We start from the raw sequence: 22523 nt of genomic DNA on the forward strand, positions 1-22523 counted from the left end.
ACCGCTGTCACTGCCCACGGACTGGTCACAGGGACTGAACAGATACAACCGCTGTCACTGCACACTGACTGGTCACAGGGACTGAACAGATACAACCGCTGTCACTGCACTCAGACTTTTCAGAGGGACTGAAAAGATACAACGCTGTCAATGCACACTGACTGGTCACATGGACTGAACAGATACAACCGCTCTCACTGCACTCGGACTGGTCACAGGGACTGAAAGGATAAAACCGCTATCACTGCACACTGACTGGTCACAGGGACTGAAGAGATACAACCGCTGTCACTGCAGACTGACTGGTCACAGTGACTGATCAGATACAACCGCTGTCACTGCACACTGACTGGTCACAGGGACTGAACAGATACAACCGCTGTCACTGCACTCGGACTGGTCACAGGGACTGAACAGATATAACCGCTGTCACTGCACTCGGACTGGTCACAGTGTCTGAATAGATACAACCGTTGTCACTGCACTCGGACTGGTCAGAGGGACAGAAAAGATACAACCACTGTCACTGCACACTGACTGGTCACAGGGACTGAACAGATACAACCGCTGTCACTGCACACTGACTGGTCACAGGGACTGAACAGATACAACCGCTGTCACTGCACTCGGACTGGTCAGAGGGACTGAAAAGATACAACCGCTGTCACTGCACTCGGACTGGTCACAGGGACTGAAAAGATACAACCGCTGTCACTGCACTCGGACTGGTTGCAGGGACTGAAATATACAACCGCTGTCACTGCACTCGGACTGGTCAGAGGGACAGAAAAGATACAACCACTGTCACTGCACACTGACTGGTCACAGGGACTGAACAGATACAACGCTGTCACTGCACACTGACTGCTGACAGGGACTGAACAGATACAACCGCTGTCACTGCACTCGGACTGGTCAGAGGGACTGAAAAGATACAACCGCTGTCACTGCACTCGGGCTGGTCACAGGGACTGAAAAGATACAACCACTGTCACTGCACTCGGACAGGTCACAGGGACTGAAAAGATACAACCGCTGTCACTGCACTCAGACTGGTCACAGGGACTGAAAAGATACAACCTCTGTCACTGCACTCGGACTGGTCAGAGGGACTGAAAAGATACAACCGCTGTCACTGCACTGACTGGTCACAGGGACTGAAAAGTTACAACCGCTGTCACTGCACTCGGACTGGTCACAGGGACTGAAAAGATACAACCACTGTCACTGCCCACGGACTGGTCACAGGGACTGAACAGATACAACCGCTGTCACTGCACTCAGACTTTTCAGAGGGACTGAACAGATACAACCGCTGTCACTGCACTCGGACTGGTCAGAGGGACTGAAAAGATACAACCGCTGTCACTGCACTCGGACTGGTCACAGGGACTGAAAGGATAAAACCGCTGTCACTGCACACTGACTGGTCACAGGGACTGAACAGATACAACCGCTGTCACTGCAGACTGACTGGTCACAGTGACTGATCAGATACAACCGCTGTCACTGCACACTGACTGGTCACAGGGACTGAACAGATACAACCGCTGTCACTGCACTCGGACTGGTCACAGGGACTGAACAGATACAACCGCTGTCACTGCACTCGGACTGGTCACAGGGACTGAACAGATATAACCGCTGTCACTGCACTCGGACTGGTCACAGGGACTGAATAGATACAACCGTTGTCACTGCACTCGGACTGGTCAGAGGGACAGAAAAGATACAACCACTGTCACTGCACACTGACTGGTCACAGGGACTGAACAGATACAACCGCTGTCACTGCACACTGACTGGTCACAGGGACTGAACAGATACAACCGCTGTCACTGCACTCAGACTGGTCAGAGGGACTGAAAAGATACAACCGCTGTCACTGCACTCGGACTGGTCACAGGGACTGAAAAGATACAACCGCTGTCACTGCACTCGGACTGGTTGCAGGGACTGAACAGATACAACCGCTGTCACTGCACTCGGACTGGTCACAGGGACTGAAAAGATACAACTGCTGTCACTGCACTCGGACTGGTCACAGGGACTGAACAGATACAACCGCTGTCACTGCCCACGGACTGGTCACAGGGACTGAACAGATACAACCGCTGTCACTGCACACTGACTGGTCACAGGGACTGAACAGATACAACCACTGTCACTGCACTCGGACTGGTCAGAGGGACTGAACAGATACAATCGCTGTCACTGCACTCGGACTGGTCACAGTGACTGAAGAGATACAATCGCTGTCACTGCACTCGGACTGGTTGCAGGGACTGAAAAGATACAACCGCTCTCACTGCACTCGTACTGGTCACAGGGACTGAAAAGATACAACTGCTGTCACTGCACTCGGACTGGTCACAGGGACTGAACAGATACAACAACTGTCACTGCCCACGGACTGGTCACAGGGACTGAACAGATACAACTGCTGTCACTGCACACTGACTGGTCACAGGGACTGAACAGATACAACGGCTGTCACTGCACTTGGACTGGTCACAGGGACTGAACAGATACAACCGCTGTCACTGCACTCGGACTGGTCACAGTGACTGAACAGATACAACTGCTGTCACTGCACTCGGACTGGTCACAGGGACTGAACAGATACAACCGCTGTCACTGCACTCGGACTGGTCAGAGGGACAGAAAAGATACAACCACTGTCACTGCACACTGACTGGTCACAGGGACTGAACAGATACAACCGCTGTCACTGCACACTGACTGGTGACAGGGACTGAACAGATACAACCGCTGTCACTGCACTCGAACTGGTCAGAGGGACTGAAAAGATACAACCGCTGTCACTGCACACTGACTGGTCACAGGGACTGAAAAGATACAACCGCTGTCACTGCACACTGACTGGTCACAGGGACTGAACAGATACAACCGCTGTCACTGCACACTGACTGTTCACAGGGACTGAACAGATACAACCGCTGTCACTGCACTCGGACTGGTCACAGGGACTGAACAGATACAACTGCTGTCACTGCACTCGGACTGGTCACAGGGACTGAACAGATACAACCACTGTCACTGCACTCGGACTGGTCACAGGGACTGAAAAGATACAACAGCACACAGTGTCATCGGATCTGGAACAAGAGATCAAAGAAACATTTCCCTAACTTTTCCAAGGGACACAAACTGGAAGGTGAATACCATATCAAACTCGAATCTGAAGCTCAGCCATTTGCGATGTCCACACTCAGACAAGTGGTTCTCTCCTTCCTGGCTAATGTAAAAAACTAACTTGGCCACATGGTGGTAGACATCATCACAAGAGTGGATGAAACAACGGAATGGTGTGCTGGGATGGCCTGATGGTAATGTAATGTGTGTAGACTTAACCAACCTAAACGAAGGGTCTGTTGGGAGCTACACATGCTACCTTTTTTTAAATAGTTCTAGTTTATTTCACCTTTATTTAACCAGGTAGGCTAGTTGAGAACAAGTTCTCATTTACAACTGCGACCTGGTCAAGATAAAGAAAAGCAGTTCCACGCATACAACAACACAGAGTAACAGATGGAATAAACAAACATTCAGTGAATAAAACAGTAGAAAAAGTTTATATACAGTGTGTGCAAATGAGGTAGGATAAGGGAGGTAAGGCAATAAATAGGCCATGATGGCGAAGTAATTACAATATAGCAATTAAACACTGGAATCGTAGATGTGCAGAAGATGAATGTGCAAGTAGAGATACTGGGGTGCAATGGAGCAAGATAAATAAATAAATACAGTATGGGGATGAGGTAGTTGGATGGGCTATTTACAGATGGGCTATGTACAGGTGCAGTGATCGGTGAGCTGCTCTGACAGCTGGTGCTTAAAGCTAGTGAGGGAGATATGAGTCTCCAGCTTCAGTGATTTTTGCAATTTGTTCCAGTCATTGGCAGCAGAGAACTGGAAGGAAAGGTGGCCAAAGGAAGAATTGGCTTTGGGGGTGACCAGTAAGATATACCTGCTTGAGTTCGTGCTACGGGTTGGTGCTGCTATGGTGACCAGTGAGCTGAGATAAGGCGGGGCTTTACCTAGCAGAGACTTGAAGATGACCTGGAGCCAGTGGGTTTGGCTACGAGTATGACGCGAGGGCCAGCCAATGAGAGCGTACAGGTTGCAGTGGTGGGTAGTATATGAGGCTTTGGTAACAAAACGGATGGCACTGTGATAGACTGCATCCAATTTGTTGAGTAGAGTGTTGGAGGCTATTTTGTAAATGACATCGCCGAAGTCGAGGATTGGTAGGATGGTCAGTTTTACAAGTGTATGTTTGGCAGCATGAGTGAAGCATGCTTTGTTGTGAAATAGGAAGCCAATTCTAGATTTCATTTAGGATTGTAGATGCTTAATGTGAGTCTGGAAGGAGACTTTACAGTCTAACCAGACACCTAGGTATTTGTAGTTGTCCACATATTCTAATCCAGAACTGTCCAGTGTAGTGATGCTGGACGGGCGGGCAGGTGCGGGAAGCGATCGGTTGAAGAGCATGCATTTAGTTTTACTTGCAGTTGGAGGCCACGGAAGGAGAGTTGTATGGCATTGAAGCTTGTCTGGAGGTCAGTTAACACAGTGTCCAAAGAAGGGCCAGAGGTATGCAGAATGGTGTCGTCTGCTTAGAGGTGGATCAGAGAATCACCAGCAGCAAGAGCGACATCCTTGATGTATAGAGAGAAGAGAGTCAGCCTGAGAATTGAACCCTGTGGCATAGAGACTGGACGAGAGGTCCGGACAACAGGCCCTCTGATTTGACACACTGAACTCTATCAGAGAAGTAGTTGGTGAACCAGACGAGGCAATCATTTGAGAAACCAAGGATGTTGAGTCTAGCGATAAGAATGTGGTGATTGACAAATTTGAAAGCCTTGGCCAGGTCAATGAATACGGCTGCACAGTAATGTCTCTTATCGATGGCGGTTAAGATATCGTTTAGGACCTTGAGCGTGGCTGAGGTGCACCCATGACCAGCTCGGAAACCAGATTGCATTGCGGAGAAGGTACTGTGGGATTTGACTGTTTGTTAACTTGGCTTTCGAAGACCTTAGAAAGGCAGGGTAGGATAGATATAGGTCTGTAGCAGTTTGGGTCTAGAGTGTCTCCCCCTTTGAAGAGGGGGATGACCGCGGCAGCTTTCCAATCTTTGGGAATCTCAGACGATATGAAAGAGATGTTGAACAGGCTAGTAATAGGAGTTGCAACAATTTCAGCAGATCATTTTGGGAAGAGAGGGTCCAGATTGTCTAGCCCGGCTGATTTGTAAGGGTCCAGATTTTTCAGAAATGGGGAGGCTTGGGCGAGTTGCTGTGGGGGGTGCAGGGCTGTTGCCCGGAGTAGGGGTAGCCAGGTGGAAAGCATGGACAGCCGTAGAAAAATGCTTATTGAAATTCTCAATTATAGTGGATTTATCGGTGGTGACAGTGTTTCCTAGCCTCAGTGCAGTGGGCAGCAAAAAAAGGAGGTGCTCTTAAACTCCATGGACTTTACAGTGTCCCAGAACTTTTTTGAGTTTGTGCTACAGATTGCAATGTTCTGCTTGAAAAAGCTAGCCTTAGCTTTCCTAACTGCCTGTGTATATTGGTTCCTAACTTCCCTGAAAAGTTGCATATCACACGGGCTATTCGATATCACACGGGCTATTGCAGAACGCCACAGGATGTTTTTGTGCTGGTCAAGGGCAGTCAGGTCTGGAGAGTACCAAGGGCTATATCTGTTCCTGGTTCTAATTTTTTGTTGTTGCATTGAACACACTCTAGGCCAGCTGAAAGACACCAAGATCTTTTCCACGAACAGTCAGGGTCCTGGAAAATTCACCACATTCATCATCCCCTGCGACCGATGCTGCTTTCATAGGCTCCTGTTTGGAATCTCGTTGGCCCCAAAATATTTCCATTGCAGAATGTCATAACTGCTGATGGCCTTGAGGGAGACTTCTGCCAAATGGATGATATCCTGGTGTAAGGGGCAACTCAGGATGAACACAACAACCGGCTGTTTGCTGAACGCGAGTTCTTCAAACAAGAAGTGAAATTCCTGGGCCAGATCATCAATGGAAGTGGCGTTCGAGCTGACCCAGCCAAGGTCACAGTATTTGCACAAAATTGGTTGGTACTGGAATGTAATGCCAGTACCAAGAAACGTAAGCAAGGTATGGGGAAATACATCCCTCACCTTGCAGAGATTTCCAGACCCCTCAGAGAGTTACTGAACAAAAAAACAGCACGTGGACTTGGGATTTCCAGCAAGCGCAGGCATTTAATGACTCCTCCTGGATTATCCCTTTTCGACCCTACAGCAGATGCCAAGGTGTCAGCTGATGTGTCCTCCTACAGCCTAGGAGCTGTTCTGCTACAGAGGAAAAGCGATACAGACTGGCGTCCCCTCGCGTACGCTCGGGCCTTGTCTTGCGAGGAACGTCGCACAGATCAAAAAATAAGCTCTTACTACTACATGGGGTTGTGAGCGCTTCAGAGAATTTCTTATAGGCCTTGCATTTCAAGTCGACTCTGACTTTAAGCCCCTCCCAGCGCTGATTAGCTTAATGTGGCTAGACAAACTACCACCAAGGATCTAACTTATCTATTGCACATGTCTGGTAAGAGCTTTGCCATGGCAGACACACTGTTCAGAGCACCAGTGCTCTAGAACCCTTCAACAGAGAACCAGACAACCAATCTGAAGAACAGATTCCATATATGGAAAAACGCTACTGCCTAGTGAGACAGTGTTATGAACATGGCTGGGCAGAAGAAGTCCGAGACAACCACGCTCTGAAACCCTATTGGGCCGCCTCAGGTGACCTCACTGTGGCACAAGGACTCTTACTAAAAGGTCATCCCCTCCAAAACGCAAGAGGATATTCTAAACCGGTTGCATGAGGACCATCAAGGCATTCCGAAGTCCAGAGAGAGAGCCAAGTCCTCAGTCTGGTGGCCAGGTCCCAGCAAGCAGCTACAAGTGAAAGTCGAACAATGTAACACTTGTGCCAAATACAGAAGACAGACACCAGAGTCCCTCCTCCCAAGTCCGACCCCAGATGGCTCTTGGCAAAAGCAAGGGGCTGACCTTTTTCAAATCAACAACTCCACCTACCTTGCTGTCTTTGATTATTTCTCTGCATTCATGGAGGTGGCAAAAATGACCTCAATGACATCTAGCACAGTGGTGGGGAGTATGAGGTCATGGTTCACTTGTAGTGGGATCCCTCTTCTCCTTATCTCAGAAAATGCCCCACAGTTTGCCTCTGAGAATTTCAACATTTTCGCAGACACCTGGGGATTCACACACTCAACCTCAAGCCTGTTGTTTCCCCAATGCAACGGTGCAGCTAAACGAGAAGTACAGACTGCCAAACAGCTCCTTTGCAAATCATCAGACCTACCTGACGCTCTTAGCGTACAGATCAACCCCCCTCTCTAATGGACTGAGCACAGCAGAGTTGTTGCACGGCAGGAAGCAGCTTCTGACCATTCCTACTCTGCCCTCACCGGTGACTCCAGGGTGGCTAGAACTCTCTGAGTGTACACATAAAGACAGACAATAAAAGCTCAGCATGACTCAGGACTCCCGAGACAAAGGCATAGCGCAATGACACTCAGACACAGCACGCTCAATCCAAATAAACACTCATGCCAGACAGTCAGGAGAAACCGCCGACATCTCACCCTGGACCAACCAGAAACTGCGTCACAACAGCTGCACTACGACTCTACTGGCAACCACAGCACCTCTGACTCCGGCTCTGATGAACCCTCCCCCTTCCCCCCACCCACTTACAGTACCTTGAAGACTTTACAGCCCTATAGGTCACACCAAACACCTTGAACGGGGACAGAATAAAGGCCCAGGTGTATGGAGAGAGTTACAGGTAGTCTACCCTGTGCTCTCATTAAAAAATATTTTGACTGGATATGAACATGTTGTTTACATGTTAGTTTGGGTATTTATTGAAATGCTAGTTTAGAGAACTGTTACAGTTGTTAACTATTGTATGTTAGACAAGGCAGTACTGTGCTTTCTGTTGTTCCTTAAGAAAGGTAGTTGTGGGAGTAGTTACATGTCCCCCTCTGTAAGGGGATGCAAGGTGAGGTGTTTTGAAGACAGATAAAGTCACTCATGTTTCCTACTAACTTTTGTGTCCACGTCCCTTCACTCCATAACTTACAGTTTTTTTTGGATTGCTTACACACTAAAATTAAAAGTAGTACACTATTAGCAAACACTAAACACACTTAACATACATTACACACAAAAATCTATCATGAAGTCACGTCCTTGCAATACCAAAGCACTGACTGGCAAATTACCACACCGTCCAACCAATTGGTTCAACACAGTCATCAGGTGTGCAAACACTTGTTTGCTTAATTGTAGACACACCAATCAGGTGTATAAGCACTATAAAAAGAAGCATTTGAATTAATCGGTCTTCAAGCATAATGGAAAGAGTCAGAGAAAGAGTAAGACGAGGAGGAGGACGAGAAGGACAAGGAGAACGAGGAGAACGAGGAGGACGAGGAGGAGAACGAGGAGGACGAGGAGGAGAACAAGGAGGACGAGGAGGAGAACAAGGATGACGAGGAGGAGGACGAGCAGGAGGAGGAAGGGGAGGAAGAGGAAGACAAGAAAGTGCTCAAAGAGGACAGAATCTGACAAATGAGATCCGCGCAACACTGGTTGACCACGTTGTCAACCGCGGCCTGACGCTGAGGGAGGCTGGACTGCGAGTACAGCCAAATCTAAGCCGATATACAGTGGCAAGTGTGATAAGAACATTTCGACTGGAAAATAGGTATTGTAAAATATCATCATATCAAAAACATCTGCACGGTTTCAGTAACTGCTTACAGTACTGTATTCTATGCACTATCAGCACTTCTGTTACCTTTTCCTGTGAAATTACTGTACTATTGTATACTGCTTTTTTTTCTACCTAGGATTGAGGGTCAGGGACGACAAGGGGGAAGGCCTCCTATGTTCACAGAACAGCAAGAGAGGGAGATAGTAAACATGGTTTTGCCCAACAATGCTATAACACTCAAGCAGCTCCAAGCTAACATTGTCAATAACCACGCCATTTTCAACGATATCCATCAGGTCTCAACATCAACACTGGCACGAATCCTAAAAAAAAAACATATTCAAATGAAGCAAATTTATCGAGTGTCTTTCGGGCGCAATTCCGAAAGGGTGAAACGACTGCGGCATTATTATGCAGAGGTATGTATTCACTTTAGCAGTGTGATCTTGCATACTGTCTCATAATCTTTTACTGTACTGTAATATGTATACTAGATCTACACTGAACTACACAATTTTGCCTGACACTGTTTTTCAGAGAGTTTTACGAATGGATGGAGAGGAGATCCAGCATGAGTTAATTTACGTAGATGAGGCTGGGTTCAACCTGACGAGAACACGAAGGAGGGGAAGAAACATCATTGGCCACAGGGCTATAGTCAATGTCCCAGGGCAACGTGGGGGTAATATAACACTCTGTGCAGCCATTACACAGAATGGGGTCCTCCACCGCCATGCCCATATGGGCCCTTACAACACAGCACTCATACTTACATTCTTGGACCAATTGCACAACATAACAGCAGCAAATCAAATAGATCATATGCAATACATTGTTGTCTGGGACAATGTGTCTTTCCACCGCTCTGCTCTGGTTCAGAACTGGTTTCAGCAACATCCACATTTCACCGTCCTATATCTTCCACCATACTCTCCATTCCTCAACCCTATAGAAGAGTTTTTCTCGGCATGGCGGTGGAAGGTATATGATCTCCGTCTCCAGGCTGAGGTACCCCTCATCCAAGCCATGGAGGAGGCCTGTGACCAGATGGAGGTAGCAGCAATGCAAGGATGGATTCGTCATTCAAGACATTTCTTTCCAAGGTGTCTTGCTAATGACAACATTGCCTGCGATGTTGATGAAATTCTCTGGCCAGATCCAGCTAGGCGAAGAGACAGTGTCTAGTTATTTTTTATTTGTATTTTTTTACAGTTTTTTCCAACTGCTTACACACAATCTTTTCATGTCACACGTTTTTTGAAACCTCTCACTTAAAGTGCATAACTACACAACAAATATCCAAAACCATAAGCTATTTCTCAGCCTTTGACTCAGTTGTCAATTGCATAAAACACTTTTTTCAAAACACTACACACAATTCTCTACCTAAAACACAAAAATCTAACAGGAAGGGACTTGCTTTCCTTTTCCAAACACAACCAATCAAAATGCTACACTTATTCACCACACACACTCCTCCACACACACTAATAGCTTAACTGATCACTAACCAATCACTGCTTTACTGTAGTATAGGCCTATAAATAGGTCATAGGTCAGATTACCTGTTTTGAACAATGGATGACAACAATGGACAGAGAGCAAGAGGAGTAGGAGGGAGAGGAAGATGAAGAAGAGGACGAGGGCAAAGAAGAGAAGGAAGGAGAGCCATCTCTGATGAGATTAGGGCAACACTTGTTGATCATGTGATCAACCACGGTTTGACCATGAGAGAGGCTGGACTGAGAGTCCAGCCCAACTTGAGTCGATTTACAGTGGCGTCCATAATTCTAACCTTCAGAAATGAGAACAGGTATGCAACTATATAATGACTATTTTAGCATTACAGTAATGTACTGTAAAATACGTATGACTGCATAGTATTGCATAAACATTTAACTCTAAGCCATCCATTTACTGCACGGCATTGAATGACTAAGGTTGGTTATCATGCTGTACTACATTTTTTTGTACATTGTTTACAGTTCCTATGCTGAACACATACTGTGTTTGAATTCTGTACAGAGTGGAAAGGCAAAGACATCATGGAAGACGAGGACGCTTGTTTACAGATGTACAAGAGACTGCTATTATAAATATGGTTTTGGCCAACAATGCAATTAGGATTCGAGAGATAAGAGAGCATATCTTGAATAATGACACCATATTTAACAACATCAATGCTGTAAGCCTGTCGACCATACAACGCATCCTCCAACGGCACCGAGTGACGATGAAACAACTTTACAAGGTGCCATTTGAGAGAAACTCTGACAGAGTCAAGAATATGCGACATGACTTTGTAGAGGTATGTTTGCAACACTACTTCCAGTACTTCAGACCATATTTACTCATCTGTATATCCTTTTGTCTGTTACAGAGAGTATTGGAGCTGGATGCCCATGTAATTCACCATGAATTTATTTATGTGGATGAGGTTGGCTTCAACCACACCAAAACCAGGCACCGCGGAAGAAATGTAATAGGACAGAGGGCATTTACCAATGTCCCCGGACAGCGTGGGGGTAATATAACTATGTGTGCTGCCATCACTCAAAACGGGGTCCTCCATCACAATGCCACACTGGGTCCGTACAACACCGGCCATATGCTCACTTTTCTGGATGCAATTTACACAATGCTTGTCCCTGATCCAGATCAGGAGCCTGATAGATAAATATTTTCTGTTTCTACATTGCATTGGTGTTTACAGTGTACTTGTTACCTCCTGAGCAGATTACTTTCACTGTAGAACATTGTATTGAAATGTAGATATAAGCCCATGAAAGACCAAAGAGCTTCAGATTTAGAACAACAGTGTTTACATGGTATATCCAAAAATGTACTATTATGAAAGCAGTGTTTGCCATTTGATGCAAATGCTTCATTCTGACATGTATTTATGTCATTTTGAATGCAGTGTTACATTTTGAAGGAGATGTGAGGCATTTTACATTTTGTGTGTGCAGTTTTGGGAATTGTGTGTAGAGTTTTGAAAAAAAGGAGACAGTTTTGACAACGTGTGTAAGCAATTGGAAAAAACTGTAACTTACAATACGTAAAGTGACGTTTGGTTACAGTATTATGAATCTCCATGTCAACATTTTGGGCGTGTTGAGAAATGAGTTTCTTCAGTCTACAACAGTCTTGTGTAGTTGTTTAGGGAATTTACATTATATTGATACTTTTTGATAGTAGCCTACTCTAATCATAGGGAAGTAGAAGTGCTAAAAGTGTTTTAGGTTTATCACAGCAGAGTGTAACTCGTGTAAACAGAGTATAGTAATGAGAAACGTGTGTGTTTCATATGGTAAGAAAGTGTGGTTTTTAAAAAGAAGTGTATAGTTTTTACAAGAGTGTTTAATTTTGCAAAGGATCAGTTGTGTTTTGCTAATTGGGTGTGTGGTTGTGCTAATTGTGTGTAGTGTTTTGAAAATCGTGCTTAAGCAATCAAAAAAAAACTGCAACAGTATCAACCCGTACAAAAAATATCCATGAATTATAATACACATAAACATGCACATTTCCTGTTGCTGAAGGGTTATCTTTATTCTGTAGCAAACTAGCTCAAATTATGATCCTACATCTGTAGCTCCTCTGAGCAAACAAAGAAGATTTCTAAGTAAACTCCCTGACCCATCAAAGGAGTGTGTCTTCAGCACTAATTACGGACTGTGCTGACTCTCTGTCTCTCTGCTAGTTTGCACAGGCCTTATTACTGTTAGTCTGTCAAATCTGTCTCTGTCTGGGACACTTTCCCCTTCAAGACATTCCAGGCTACTGACTGTGAGACTATAGGCTACTGTGAGATAAATTAGCATATCCCTAGAGCCATGGCCCTATAGCTTTGATCATGTGACTGCCCTGCCTGACCAGACCTGGTTGTAGTTAGTCAGAGACATGGGATGCGTACTTGTGGTTCTGTATGTTAAAGCTCTAGCAGAGCTGCCAGTGTAACCCCCATGGCTGTAAGCCTTCTTGTCACGCTGCTATAATGCAGTGTCACTCCTACTGCTAATGGTTAGCATCCCGCTCACTCCACTCCCTCCCTCCTCCTCTCTAACTCAGCCAGGCATAAGTGACCCATGCCAGTGCACTGGATCTGGCGTGAACTTAATCACTTGAGCAAATTGAAACCACTTGCTCAGCAGTACTTTTACAGCGGTATATAGTGTGTGACCCAGGCCTCTTGTGAAGTGACCTCTGCTTTTTGAAAGACGGCTGGGAGCTGGGGGACTGTACCGACGAGAGACCGAATGCCGTCGAAAAAACATGAGATGCTTAACTTTCCTTTTTTTCTCCTTTTCTCCCTCCTTAGCTTGATCCCCTCAGTATGTTGGTTGGATGTTGGACATTCCTCCCCTAAACCCACTACCTGTTAGATTTACTACGCCAGGGTAATCCCCTCACAGTTGACATTTAGAGGACATGTTAAGAGTCATGCCTTTAGTGTGAATGTGTTTTATCTGGAGTGCTTTATCGACAGTAGGATCCACCACTTTGAAGACCTTCCTGTGCCTCTAGGAAAGTTCTTGACCCTGATTACCAGGTTGTGAATCCCAAATGGCACCCTATTCCCTATTAAGTGCACTAATTTTGACCAGAGCCCTATGGGCTCAAGAATAGTGCACAATATAGAAAATAGGGTACAATTTTGGACTCATACAACCCTTACCAGCTCTCATCTCTGGGTCCCATCAGGAGGGGGAGCAGGGAGTAAATGAAGCAGGGAGGGTCAAACAGCCCGCAGCCAGAGGGTTTAACCCTGGTGGACCAACACTGATCAGACAACACTGATCAGACACAGAGCTGGAATGCTTCTCTGCTTCTCCTGTCCTTGGAAAAATAGATTATGTCCTTCTGTTGAGAAAAAGAAAATGTTCACTTATTACAAAAACTTAGACTCAGATGTTGAGTGATTGGCTGCTATGTAGATCATAGACATGGATAGATAGAAAGAAATGAACCAGGAAAGTCACAGGCTAGTTGTTAGCAAACATGTAGCTTCCTTACCCCTCTGCTTTATCCCAGGGACTAGGAGAGCAAGGGTCCAGAACATGAAAGACTTAGCAATGACCTCAGACTGGGTCTGTTCAACTTTAAACGTCAAGTAATTATGTTGTAACGCAGAGGACATGCATGTTCACACAACACTCTTTCACAGGCCTTCTTCACTCTACAAGTAGCCGGAATCCTGGGACATCCAGGGGTTCCCTATGAAACTCCCAGTCCTCTTTTCCCGCCCCCTTTCCTAATCACAAACAGACGAGCACATTAGAGCCTCTGTGCCCTCCTTAATACCTCTTTAAATAATCCGTATTTCGTTTGGATTTACACAGAGCTGTTAAGGTAGTAAAACTCTTCAAAGTGCTGTGTAACGTTTCATAATGGATGGTGAGGACGGTGTCGGTGCATATCTGTTCTTCATTACCTTTAATCACTCTGTGTTTTACCTGTTCGCTTTATTGTAACAGAGGTCATAAAAACACCCTTGTGAAAAAATGGTCCCGACTCTCAGATTATCTCGTTAACACAACCAAACAGTGCTGCGGCCCACTTTTAACATTTACCTTTCTGACAGGAGTGCATTCAGGGCTAAATCATGTTTTCTCGTTCTCTCTCCCTCCTCTCTGTGCTGAGTGGGACAACAGAGAGGCAAGGTGGAGAGGGAGGGGCTTTCTAGACTGGTCGCAGTCAAATGAATGAATGTGACATTAGAGGAAACTCATGTAAACGCTACTGAAGCCCTGTGATGTCATGAAGCACCCATGAGAAAGTAATGATAAAGTTATACAAGTTTAACAAAAACACATCAATGAACTCATTGACGCAGCCTTTTGTATTAGCGGTTCCAATCCTACTACTACTGAAGCATGTTATTAATTAGAGCCTATCCAGCCCCTCTCCTCCTCACCCAAAGCCCCAGAGGTAGAACTAGGGGCTGGGTGGTGCTGGTGCTAGTGGGTCCCGCACCAACCCATGACACTGACCATAGCCCTCCTGTCACAGTGACAGGGGGGTGGGACCTCGGCTGAGGTATTTGACCTATTTGACCCTTAACCTCTAGGATGATTGAAGTGGCTGGCTTTCCCTGGTTGGCTGCTCATGGAGGGATGACGGTGACGAGTCCTTTAGGACCTCTCTGGTTGCAGGGTGGAGAGGGGAGAAACACACACACACACACACACACACACACACACACACACACACACACACCACCAGAGTTATAGGGGCCAGAGGGGTTGTAATCTGTCTGATGGGCTTGGCTCAGGCCTGAAGGAAGACATGCTGGTCAGTCATGAGAGAGAGAAGGGCAGTAGTAGCAGGCTGTAGGCAGTGACCTTCGATTGTCCAGAAAGTGTCAACGCAGAGTGGAGTTTCCTCTAGGGCATCTCTTACTCATGTGTCCTGCATTAGCCTACTCACTTAACGAGAGCTTAAATAGCCAGGGAGACTTGTGTTACTGTTATTGGGCACATTACAATTACTTTATTAATAGATTATCTTAAAACTATTCAGTAACATCTGGTATCTTGTATATAAAGTACTTTTTCTATTACGACAGATTCAAATTAAACAACAGTACTGTATCAATGTTAGTTGAAGTCCTTGGATACTTGTGACAAAGACATCGAGTCTGTATCCCCTATTGACACAGATACATCTAAGTCTTATGTTTCACCTCCACTAATCTAATAATCTCTCTTAGTTTTCACCTTGTTCATGCCTCAAGGTCAAACAACTTTTCTCTCTTCAGTGTTCTCAAATAATCTGCTCTGCTCCCGGGGTCATCCCCGCTAATCCCCAGTCGCACCATTCCTGGTGGGTTCTCCCATAGGGCCGGTGAAACTAGACCCCAAAACCCTGAGCCGGGCAAAAGATGTCCGCAGAGATAAAGAGTCCTGAGCCCACTCTCAGTCAAGGGTCTCAGGCAGGATTTCAGCGATACATCATCACAAAGCCATTAGGACTGGTCCCCAGCCCCAGCCAGCCCCATCCCCAATGCCCAGCTGCATCCAAGTCCCAAGACCCTGACCCAACATCTAGGGTTGGCCAATATCAAATTAATTTGATGAATTCTAATTGATGTTTCTGGGCGACATTCCAAATGCCTGCACCAGTGTTTATGTTCACTTGTTCTCGTGTTGTCTTATTGGTTTCGTCTCCTTCGCTCATTCTATGCTGTGTGCACCTTCTCATTTACACCAGAGATCTGTATATAACGACGAGATGCACGTCTTCTCTCTAACAATGGGAGTTGTTGCTCCAAAGGCGGGAAGGCAGGCGACAAGCTTATGTCCAAAATAAGCCCATTAAAATGAATTGGGCTTATTTTGGACAGATTTTAGCGAGAGTGGAACCTCTCGCTTTGCATCTTCCTCTATGGTTAACACACACACACACACACACACACACACACACACACACACACACACACACACACACACACACACACACACACACACACACACACACACACACACACACACAAAGCCCCTCCCCCTGCCACTCACAACAACAAAGATGAGAGACCACTTCTTCCTCTCTGACAAGCAGTTTCAACACTCTATTTGCACTTGAGTCTTGGTTCAACAGAATGGGTCATATGGTCACCGCTACACATTGAGACATTATTTTACAGTAATAGAGGAGAAGTTAACCTTTGTAATGCTACCCTTTTTATGTCTCAACTCCTCAAATTGCACCCAGAATGGACACTACTAAAACGAGAGTATCAATGAACACTGATTCCAGAAAATGAATGTTCAGTTTGTCGCAGGTGGCATTGTGGTACCAAGTAGGCCTACCTCTAGCAGTATTTTAACCAAAGACTGTTATACTAGCTGTCCAGTCTGTGTTTTATAAATGTGCCTTAAGCATAAATCAAATTAAATGTATTTATATAGCCCTTCATACATCAGCTGATATCTCAAAGTGCTGTACAGAAACCCAGCCTAAAACCCCAAACAGCAAGCAATGCAGGTGTAGAAGCACGGTGGCTAGGAAAAACTCCCTAGAAAGGCCAAAACCTAGGAAGAAACCTAGAGAGGAACCAGGCTATGTGGGGTGGCCAGTCCTCTTCTGGCTGTACCAGGTGGAGATTATAACAGAACATGGCCAAGATGTTCAAATGTTCTTAAATGACCAGCATGGTCAAATAATAATAATCACAGGCAGACCATGTGTCATCATGTCAGGTAGTCCTGAAGCATGGTCCTAGGGCTCAGCTCCTCCGAGAGAGAGAAAGAAAGAGAGAAAGAGAGAATTAGAGAGGGCATACTTCAATTCACACAGGACACCGGATAGGACAGGAGAAGTACTCCAGATAATAAACTGACCCTAGCCCCCCGACACATAAACTACTGCAGCATAAAAAACTAATATATAAGGAATTGGCAACTTGTTCTCATTCTGAGAAATAAGGTAGTCCTCTTGATTTCAACGTCTGAACTAAGTAGACAGGCTAGCATGCTGTTCAAACAGTTGGAGACGGACAGAAGGGTGTGGTCATAACAATTCACATGTTCTACCTGGTTAGGTAGCAGATAGATCCAAGTTGGCTGAACTTAGAAATAGAAAGATTAGCTGTTTACTCACTAGCATGTGGGCTTGTGCTTGAGAGATTGCTGTGTTCATTTTCTATAATATCTGCTACAAGAAGACAGTTATTATCAGTGAATGAGCATCAGTCATGGTTCTGGTTAAATTTGTAACAAAAAAAGGCATTTTCATAGAGAGACAGATCAGTGATTATTGCAACAAAGCAGGTTAAACTTCTTCATGTAATTATTAATGGGTCTTATGGTTGTGGAAGGCTTATATTTAGATTATTAATGGGTCTTATGGTTGTGGAAGGCTTATATTTAGATTATTAATGGGTCTTATGGTTGTGGAAGGCTTATATTTAGATTATTAATGGGTCTTATGGTTGTGGAAGGCTTATATTTAGATTATTAATGGGTCTTATGGTTGTGGAAGGCTTATATTTAGATTATTAATGGGTCTTATGGTTGTGGAAGGCTTATATTTAGATTATTAATGGGTCTTATGGTTGTGGAAGGCTTATATTTAGATTATTAATGGGTCTTATGGTTGTGGAAGGCTTATATTTAGATTATTAATGGGTCTTATGGTTGTGGAAGGCTTATATTTAGATTATTAATGGGTCTTATGGTTGTGGAAGGCTTATATTTAGATTATTAATGGGTCTTATGGTTGTGGAAGGCTTATATTTAGATTATTAATGGGTCTTATGGTTGTGGAAGGCTTATATTTAGATTATTAATGGGTCTTATGGTTGTGGAAGGCTTATATTTAGATTATTAATGGGTCTTATGGTTGTGGAAGGCTTATATTTAGATTATTAATGGGTCTTATGGTTGTGGAAGGCTTATATTTAGATTATTAATGGTTCTTATGGTTGTGGAAGGCTTATATTTAGATTATTAATGGGTCTTATGGTTGTGGAAGGCTTATATTTAGATTATTAATGGGTCTTATGGTTGTGGAAGGCTTATATTTAGATTATTAATGGGGTCTTATGGTTGTGGAAGGCTTATATTTAGATTATTAATGCAGTGTATTTTACCTTTAATTTTACACCAATGCTTATTTAGAGAAAAAAATGTAAATACATCTAGATATGATTTTGAGGCCACACTGCCCAACCCTACCATCATCCATTTCAAAGAGCCAATGTCTGTCCCATCCCAAGCCTCAGCCCAGGATATGCCCCAACTCCATACCAACCCCAGCCATCCTTCATACCCCCTAACTCAGCCACTAGGGGGGAAACCAACCCATCACTCCCCAGCCATGTTATTTTAGGCTGAAATGAAAGTCGACATGAAATGGCCGCTGAAACAGTGCAGTATTGTTTTTCAGTCACCACGCAACACTATCATGTGTGCTGCTGTGAGAGAGACGGGGGTTGCTCACCATACATGGCTGTGGAAGAGGGGTAGAGGAGTAGAGAGAGGGGTAGAGAGGGGTAGACAGACAGGGAGAGAGAAAGGGGGAGGAAGGGAGGGGGAGAGAGGGAGAGAGAGATAGTAGGGAGTTAAATGGAAGGGAGGGTGGGGTTAAAGAGCGGAAGGGGGTCCATGTTTTAAAACCAAGGAAAATCTCAATTACACATTAGTGCTGGAGGGCAGATTCCCAACCAGAGACAGACAGGGGGGATGTTTGAGAAACAAACCACTCTCACAAGTTTTTGTCTGTCAATCATTCATGTTTGTTTTGGGGGAAAGTGTTCAAAAGATGCACTCTTTGGACGGCGTGTCCTGTTACTAAGCTTATCACACTAAGCTTCCATCACTGGTGTAAAGTTATACATGGTGTTCTGCCTGGAGCCTGTGGGCTGGCCAGCAGTGTGATGCCTGGAGCCTGTGGGCTGGCCAGCAGTGTTCTGCCTGGAGCCTGTGGGCTGGCCAGCAGTGTTCTGCCTGGAGCCTGTGGGCTGGCCAGCAGTGTTCTGCCTGGAGCCTGTGGGCTGGCCAGCAGTGTGATGCCTGGACTGGAAGAGCTGTAGCCTGTAGCGGTGGCCAGCCAGCATCCCACAGTGTGGTTGAGTTGACAATCAACAGTGAATAGTAGCAGGCTGTTCTATTGTCTAACCATGAGTGTTGTTTGTGCAGTTCTAGATGTGTTTATGACGCCACCGCAGGCAGCCAGTGAGCCAGTGGCTTTGTTATGTGCCAACTATAAACGGGAGGATTTGTCTCCTTGTCTCTTAACATCCACTTACCATACGTCCAGTGTGCTGCTCTCTCCATCTGACAGAAGCATTGTGTTGTGTCTTAAACGCCACTGTCGCCCGGGCATGTTTCTGGACAGGTTTTATGTCTAGTAAACTGCGTCGAGGCTGGCGAACCCTGCAATTAAGACGGCCTTCAGCTGCAATCTTGTCAACCATGATTGGGATACAATTAGAGTAAAGCCATAGCATTTTCAAATAGTTTTCTGACACTTCACATTAGTGTTGTGTTTATTGCTATAGTTTCTGTCATGAAAAGTTATTTCTGGGATAATACTTTGTGTGTATGTAACGGATGTGAAACGGCTAGTTTAGTTAGCAGTGTGCGCTAAATAGCGTTTCAATCGGTGACGTCACTTGCTCTGAGACCTTGAAGTAGTAGTTCCCCTTGCTCTGCAAGAGCCGCGGCGTTTGTGGAGCGATGGGTAACGATGCTTCGAGGGTGACTGTTGATGTGTGCAGAAGGTCCCTGGTTCGCGCCCGGGTATGGGCGAGGGGACGGTCTAAAATTATACTGTTACATGTATGAATGCTTAATTTGGAGACAGTTTTTCAATAGTTGTCAAATTCAATACATTCTGGTATTTGTGTATTTAAACGATCAAATAATCTGTCAATCAATGGATTTAGTCTGTTTTCTATCCTTACATAACACAGTTACTTTTATGAATACAGTATCAAGTGCTGACTTACATACTGGTATACTGTACGTGTGGAGTAAGAGCCTGGCTGTGTACATATCAATAGGTTTGCAATATGGACCAGCCCCATCTGGGTTGGACTTGAAAAGGCTCTCCTATTATTTACAGGAGTGCTCCAGTGTTTTACATCTGGGTGTTCTGTTATTCTCAGCTACAAGGGCATGTAAATGGAGGCTGTATTCTCAGGACAGAGCAGCAGAGCAGCAGCAGAGCAGCAGAGCAGCAGAGCAGCAGAGCAGCAGAGCAGCAGAGCAGCAGAGCAGCAGAGCAGCAGAGCAGCAGAGCAGCAGAGCAGCAGAGCAGCAGAGCAGCAGAGCAAGAGGCCCGAGAACTAGCAAACCTGAACCAGGCCTCAATTAGTCCCGGGGCACATTTGTTCTGTATTATGACGTCTGATGTACTGTAAGCTAAGATGCTATCTATTTATACCTACAACTTTAATTATCCTGCTTCCTGGCTTTGATCTGCGATCAATCACTTCATACCTGATGTCAGGAAACCAAGAGATGGGAAAGGGCTGCAGACTTAGTGGGTCTGGGGCTGCTCCCCCTCTCCTCCCTCTCTCTTCCTCTCTCTCTCCCCCTATTGTTCTTTTCAGCAGTCCAATAAGGGCTCTGCCTGTACAGTACAGTGCAGAGACTCTCTCTCTCTCTCTACTTCTCTCTCTCTCTCTGTCTTCATCTCTATCTCTCACTCTCTCTCTCCTTCTCTCTCTCTCTCTCTCTCTCTGTCTTTATCTCTATCTCTATCTCTCTCTCTCTCCTTCTCTCTCTCTCTCTCTCTTGCTCTGTCTTTATCTCTATCTCTGTCTCTCACTCTCTCCTCTCTCTCCTTCTCTCTCTCTCTCTCTCATTCTCTCTCTCTCTCTCTCTTGCTCTGTCTTTATCTCTATCTCTGTCTCTCACTCCAACACCACGTGGCAGGACACATCTGACTCTCTTAATACCAACCAGACCAGACTGTACTGAGGACTACAGGGATCTGACTTGACTTGTTTTTTGTCTGTTGTCTGTTGGGTATACTTAATGATGTGGTGAGAAAATATGAAATAGTTAGAAAAGTTGAATAGATTTGTAACTTATTTATCGTCTACACAATTCCCAATATCAGTAGTACGTTCAGGAAGGCATAAGTTGAAAACACAACACTTCAGTCATAAAAAAATACATTACACAAGCACCCAGTGAAAAAAAAACAATTGGAACACAGGGAGGCAGACGAGCCTTATCAGAAACCCAACATTCTGAGATGAACTCAGAGAACAAATGAGTTCCAGGCGGCTCCGTGTTCCAGCAGCACATCTGAGGACATGCAGACATTTCTGAGAGAAAAATTCAAGCCTGTTTCCTTTCCAGCATGTTTTCATTTAGATAAAAACGGGGAGTGGAACCAATGAGAAAATCAATAGCACAGATAAGCTCCTGCCACCAACGTGACACAGTTTACCCACATGGACATAGCAGGGTGTTGTGTTGGAAAGGGTCCAATTACATCCAACTGTGTATGTATAAAGTCCTCCAAAGACAATCTCAGTCAGAGTCGGATCATTTGTAAATTCTTGCAGTTATTTAAAACTAAATGTGTGTAAGCCTTCGCTCGTTTCACAGCCTGGAACGTTTCACAGCTCGTTTCTTACCGGATGCTAACTAGGTGAGAAATAAAAGCAGAAGAAATCCGGTTTAATTGAAGGAATGTTTCATACATATCAAGATATAGTATTTCTATAGAGCATTACTCAACTTATTAATTCTGACGGTGAATGTGTATGTGTGTGTGTGTGTGTGTGTGTGTGTGTGTGTGTGTGTGTGTGTGTGTGTGAGTGAGAGAGAGAGAAAGAGAGAGAGATTGAGAGACTAGACGACAAAAATAACAGAGAGAGTATGAGAGAGAGCTGTTGGAGTAGGCCTATCCTATAGAATCTTTCAAATACTCCTTCAGGTTTCTGGGGAAAATCTAAGAATTGTTGGAAACAGAAGATGAAGATTGCATAGCTGTAGACTGTATAGTCTGGTCCAGGAGACATGCTTAGGGGTCTCTGTGCAATATGTTCTCTATTACATATACCAGGTGATTTCTGCTTGTCTCCTCTCAGAACATGATCTCCTCCAGGTCGGGCTGGGCCCAAACCGCCGAGCCCTGCTCGGCGCAGAGCCTCGTTAAATCACCACGGACGGAACAAGGGAGCGTGGATTAAGTTTAAAAGTAATACAAGTAGTGGACCTGCTGGCTAGGTGAAAAACCC

General features: G+C 45.1%; 2 protein-coding genes across 2 annotated transcripts; both read left to right on the forward strand.

Annotated features, from left to right (window-relative positions):
* The first annotated feature begins 4110 nt into the window (after positions 1-4110).
* Positions 4111-10099, forward strand: LOC149983100 (uncharacterized). The gene is made up of 6 exons (XM_090239459.1): positions 4111-4137; positions 5998-6172; positions 6320-6410; positions 8735-8815; positions 8961-9262; positions 9780-10099. Exons 1-6 carry the CDS (start codon positions 4111-4113, stop codon positions 10007-10009), a joined length of 906 nt encoding a protein of 301 aa, XP_090095585.1. The 3' UTR covers positions 10010-10099.
* Positions 10100-10458: 359 nt separating this feature from the next.
* On the forward strand, positions 10459-11501 carry LOC149983101 (uncharacterized; the record flags this gene model as incomplete). The annotated part of the gene is made up of 3 exons (XM_090239460.1): positions 10459-10637; positions 10850-11132; positions 11205-11501. Coding segments are annotated over 3 exons (759 nt in total), but the record flags the coding sequence as incomplete, so codon positions are not given.
* Positions 11502-22523: the final 11022 nt, after the last annotated feature.

Source organism: Oncorhynchus mykiss, chromosome 6 (genome assembly GCF_057628025.1).
Source record: "Oncorhynchus mykiss isolate SJ-2025 chromosome 6, ASM5762802v1, whole genome shotgun sequence".
Taxonomy (NCBI): Eukaryota; Metazoa; Chordata; class Actinopteri; order Salmoniformes; family Salmonidae; genus Oncorhynchus; species Oncorhynchus mykiss.

Excerpts from the sequence above, each read along its gene's own strand:
- LOC149983100 (XM_090239459.1), top strand. The coding sequence starts at position 4,111 with ATGACGCGAGGGCCAGCCAATGAGAGC. Across the intron at positions 4,138-5,997 it reads GAGGGCCAGCCAATGAGAGC|GATGAACACAACAACCGGCT; the intron begins GTACAGGTTGCA and ends GGGGCAACTCAG. Across the intron at positions 9,263-9,779 it reads GGTATGTATTCACTTTAGCA|AGTTTTTCTCGGCATGGCGG; the intron begins GTGTGATCTTGC and ends ACCCTATAGAAG.